The sequence below is a fragment of the Chelonoidis abingdonii genome, chromosome 5, assembly GCF_003597395.2.
Source record: "Chelonoidis abingdonii isolate Lonesome George chromosome 5, CheloAbing_2.0, whole genome shotgun sequence".
Lineage (NCBI taxonomy): Eukaryota > Metazoa > Chordata > Testudines > Testudinidae > Chelonoidis > Chelonoidis abingdonii.
This window is the reverse complement of record NC_133773.1, coordinates 119761122-119766453: the sequence shown is the minus strand read 5'-3', so window position 1 is coordinate 119766453 and position 5332 is coordinate 119761122. Positions and strand designations below refer to the sequence as shown.

Here is a 5332-nt window from a genome sequence, read left to right as displayed (position 1 = left end):
AAAGGAAAGGGGTGCTTCTACCCCAGGCAACTCCTGGCTCCCTTCCTCTCATCTCAACCACCTTCAGCATGGAGGAGGGGAGTGGGTCAGGACTCTGGCTAGTCAAAGTCCCTTGGCAGGCTTGAGGGAGCAGAGAGGACACGGCTTTCATACCCATCCTCAAGTTTTTGTCTACCTGGGCCATTAGTGCCCACTGGGAAATGCACTGGAACAACTTTTCTGGGTAGTTTGAGTGAAGTTACCTACTCAGTTTGGGAAAAGTTTTAAATAAAGCTGTGGCCTCTGCATTTAAACCTTCTTGTTACATCTGTCTCTCATTGTTTCCATGTGCATGTGAAGTGCACTTTAGATTGGGTTCATTAGTCACACAATATTGTTTTCTGTTCTGATTAGACGAATAACTAAGAATTAAGTCTGAATGTCACATTTAGGAGTTTAAAGTTTTGCAAAGTGTTCTCTATTATTTAGCTTAAAACTTATTTCCATGAACATTCCTGCCACTAATCTCATTCACAGAAATATTCTCACAAAGTGGATGCAAAAGGGGCATAGAGACAGGTGGAGTGAACTTCATGTTTTCTTTGAGTATTTAATGGAAAATATTTTGATGTATTCGCTCAGCTCTATTCACTCATTGTCAGCTCACCAAATGATTTTTTTTCTTTCCGTTGTATTAGTCTACTCTGTAGCTGATTGGCAATCAAAATACAATGCTATGAACATGTAAAGTGCAATCTAAATGCAGTTAAGTATAACATGTTATTGTTAAGTATTATGGTAATCAAAATAGACATTTATGAAAAGGACCCATGTGCTTTTAAAAATTTCAAGCACCTGAGAAAAGGACAGTTGTTTCTTATAGATCTGGCTTCCATTTCTAGGTTAAGGGAAAAAATACAAAAGAAGGAGACCAGGGAAATATAGAGATTTTTGTTTTATTGTAAAAACTGAGGTTGTAATACAGGGACATTGGGAGGGATGAGAATGTTGTGCTTAAAGCACTGATTAGGACTCAAGATCTGGGTTTGATTCCCATCTCCACCATGTTCTTCCAGTGTGACCTTTGTCAAGTCACTTAGGCCTGGCATTGCTGAGCGAAGCATGATAATTTGAGATTTCAAATTTTTTCTCATTCCACATTGGTGTGAAAGAGGTCTTTCAAACATTGTAACAGAAATCTCACAAAAGGGAATATGCAAACAAACCAACCTGAGAACAGCCAATAACCTAGCGTTTGGGCACTCAATGAGGATATGAAAGATTCAGGTTTGAATCCCTCCCTGCCTGATTTGGAGAAGGGATATGAACCTAGGTCTCCTACAGTCTAGTGGTTAGGAGTCGTGCAAGATATCAGCTATTCTATCATTTATCATGAAAAGCTTTGAAAGGTCTTTTATATCACTGCAGAATGAGAAAAAAATTTAAACCTCAAAAGTTTTCACGGGATGGTAAAAACATTTCTAATCCAACTGTAGGCCTAAGAGTGTAAGTCACTTTTGAAAATGGATTTAGGCCTTGCATTATTAAGGAGACCAACTCCTAATTACCTTTTAAAAAGCTGGGCCCTGTGTTGGAGCAAGTTATTAAATCACTGATTGTATTTGTTATGGGTTGTTAGTTTAATTTACTAGCATTTTAGTTCATTCAGGAACTAGAGACATGATATTTTCTCTCTGTCAATCCCAGGAAAAATGCAGAGAGCAAAACCAACCAACCATTGTATATCACCTTTGTGGACCTAACCAAAGCATTGGACACAGTCAGCAGAGCAGGTCTATTTACAATACTAGACAAGATAGGATACCCACCAACCCTATTAAATCGTATATGTTCATTCCATGACAACATAAAAGCAACTGTCCAGTTTGACGGGGCCACTTCGGACAGCTTTGAGAAGAAAAGCAGAGTAAAGCAAGGATGTGCTCTTGCCCCTACTCTCTTTGGAATCTTCTCTGTAGTCTTGAATGGCATGTTTAAGGACATGAAAGATGTAGTGTATCCAGGGTTGGTGGACAGGAAACTCTTCAACCTGTCACGACTTAAGTCAAAGACTAAAGTCAAAAAAGGTACACTATCCCTTTACCATAAAAAGAAAGTGAAATGGAATCTGGTCCGGTGTTGGGAAGTTGAGATTAAAAAGAGAATATGTTTCATACTAGAAGTACTGAATATGTAGATACAGACAATAGAAATAGTGACTGCAACAAAAACAAACAAAACCCACTATACTCCCGGATTCAGCAACATCTCCAAGACCAGCAGAGGATGTGTGCCACTGCAGCCATTTTCTATTCTAAATAATACAACAATATATGGCCCCCCATCTTGCTAGCATTTAGACTTAGAGAAACTTGTTTCTCTTTATGCATGCAAGCAGCCATACAATGAGACTATTTGTGTGCATAATGAGAAGCATGTGCCTAAATGGTTGCAGGAGTGGGGTCTGCAACTCCACAATAATCCCGTGTTGTTTATTACACTTACTTGCGTTAGCCTTTAGATGGTTACCGGGTTGTTTTCTCTAGGGGATAAAGTGTACCAGTTGTGTTTGTTTGGTTATCCTCACTCCCTCCTTTCCCTGCTCCAGGGCAGGAAAGTGCTAGCAGCTTTGGCTCGCCGGTTGGCAGGAAATTTAAAACGGCAGTGAGCCGCTGTTTGGACCAACCCCAAAACATTTTTTCATTGATACAAGAGCCTATTTAAGGTGGGAGTCCACTTGTCAAACTTAGAGTCCACTGAAACCTATCAGTAGTTGTGAACCCATTAACATTTATTGACACACTCTCCACAATGAAGATGCTGCTGAGTTTGGTTGTTCTGCTTTCTGTTTTTCTGTTGATTAGTTCAACTCCTCCAACCTGCTACTCAAGGATTCTGTCTTTGAGCAAAGAAATCATGACATCATTTAAGAATTTACAGAACACTGAACCTGTGGTGAGTGGATCTAAAACACTACTTAGATTGTTGCTTTTGAAACAAATCTCCCTAGGAAAAAAAATTGCAATGTCTCTATTCTTTACTGCAGGACCCCTGTGTGGAGATGCTGCCCAAGCTCTACTTGGACATACATGTAAGTTTACACTATTCTTTCTTTACAACCATGAATTAAAAGCAGCTAATGAAAAACGTATGGGACCTACTCTGAGTATGGATTGTAGCTATTTTTTGAATTTTTAACTAGATTAGAGAGAAACAGTGAAAATCAGCACTGTAGGATCTCATTTTAAAAAAGATGTTTTTCCTGAAGTTTTTCTTGTTTATAATTGTGGAAATGATTAAATCACCATTTTTAAGTGAGTAACATTTGTATATTTATTGTAATGGAATATTACCAGCAAGTAATGTATGCATGGGAATGCATGAGAATAGTGAAAAGGTCAAAAGCAGAATCAAGACCCTTTTGTCTTCTTTCCACATGTGGCATATCTAGCTCATTCAAACTGCTATTTCAATGAATGCAAGTGGGGGAGTGCATTACTGAGTTTCTCTTTTTTAAATCAGCTACCACTTCTTGAGCTCTCTGAAAGTTTTCCATAGAAGACAAAAGAATGGCAGCGATAATAATAAATGCATGTCCATCCACCACAAAGGATGTGTGTGACGTTCTTTTGTGCAAGCACCTGAAGTTCCAGTGCTAAGCAGTAGAATATGCTGTGTTATGCTTTCTTGACAAACAACTGGGAAAACCCCTTAAATTTTGTTGGAGGCAGCATAATCTAATGAAGTTAGTAAAGGGCTGAGACCCAAGAACTCCTAGGTTCTACTCCCAGCTTTCCCACTGACTCACTGCATGGCAAAGTGCAAGTAATTTAACTTCAGTGCCTCAGTTTCTCTGTTTTCAAAATGGGGACAGTAATAATTTATTCGCCTGCTTTACAGGAACACGCTGAAAATAGTTTACATTGTCAAAATACTGCACAAATGTTAAGTGCTATGAACAAAGTTCCACCTGACTTTTACACCTCTGTCCAGTGGGAGTGAGGCAAATGATGGCAGAGAGGTCTTGGTTACTGTATATTGTAACAAACTGAGGTGCTCCTATCGAAGGAATAGACCAAATTCTCCTGCATATAATTCCACTAACTCCAGAGGGTTTTGCTGGCATTATCCTCTACTAGAGAACATAAAAAGAAGCCAGTGATGGTATTGAACTATATGAGAGCCAAGATCGGAGGTGAGGGGCGGGGGGAGTGTGTATGCAGTTACCAAAGAGAGAGCAGACAACCCTGTTATGAAATATTGATTGTTGTTTACATAACAAATGGTTTATTTAAAAACACATGTACATAAAGCTGGGAGTTGTCAATTCCCATGAAAGGGAAGGGGTTGTGTATCCAAGCAGTTTTACAAATCACCCTTTCTATTCCTTGCAGAATTATTGTGTGTTGGCAAAACTCCGTAACTTTGTGGCATACCCTGCATGCCAAAGAGTGCCACAAGTGAGTACTCTGAAGGAAAAGATCCGGAGCCTGTACACCATTATGATCTCCTTCTGCAGGAGGGTATGTCAACAACCATACACTGCTACTAATACACTTGCTTCCAGCCAGATCCAATTGCCCTTGACTTCAGTGGAGGTGGATCAGGGCCTAAACTTGATATTTTCCATTGCCTTCTGCATCCCTACTGCCCATTTATAACACTAATCATTACTCTTATTTCCCCAGGACTTAGTGTTCCTTACTGACGATTGTGATGCTTTGGAAATCCCTATCCTGACTCCGACTGATCCCTCTGTCATTCAGAGCTAAGAGAGAGTCAGACCACAGGAAGTACCTGGGATGGTTTAAAGAAAGCCAAGAGCCACCCAAAAATGCAATCAACTACAACATTTACAACCTTGTTCTTTTTCAAGCACACCGGCCCTATTATCTCAGACCCATGTTTCTCAGCCTTGGCAGGAAACGATCTGCATGCCTTACATACCTATCAAGCTGCTAGCGAAACTATGGTTAGAAAGCATTTTAGTCATTTGATGTTTTCAGTTTAGAGCAAGTTAGAAAGTATGTTTTGTTTGATCAGAAATTAAATGCTGGGTTTGTTACTCTTTCATGAATAACTACATTCATACCAAAAAAAAAAAAAAAGATTCGTATTCTGACCTAACGGTTCCTCTCTCACGTGAAGTAGGCTTGCACTTGTCTATTTTTTCTAAAGCAATTGGTAAAAGTGTTAGTCTGTAGTCACAGACATCTCTGTACTTGTACAGTTTATGTACATGTATGTTGATCCCTTTAGTGTCAAACTTGTGTGTATAGAAAGTAACCCTTTAGTCAGTGGAAATCTCAATGAAAAACTAAATTAAAAACACACCCTTCTACCCAGAGAAGTC

General features: G+C 39.3%; 1 protein-coding gene across 1 annotated transcript; it reads left to right on the top strand.

Moving 5' to 3' along the window:
* Positions 1-2750: 2750 nt before the first annotated feature.
* CYTL1 (cytokine like 1) lies at positions 2751-5121 on the top strand. The gene is made up of 4 exons (XM_032792003.2): positions 2751-2934; positions 3026-3070; positions 4374-4502; positions 4668-5121. Exons 1-4 carry the CDS (start codon positions 2791-2793, stop codon positions 4749-4751), a joined length of 402 nt encoding a protein of 133 aa, XP_032647894.1. The 5' UTR covers positions 2751-2790; the 3' UTR covers positions 4752-5121.
* The last annotated feature ends 211 nt before the right edge of the window (positions 5122-5332 follow it).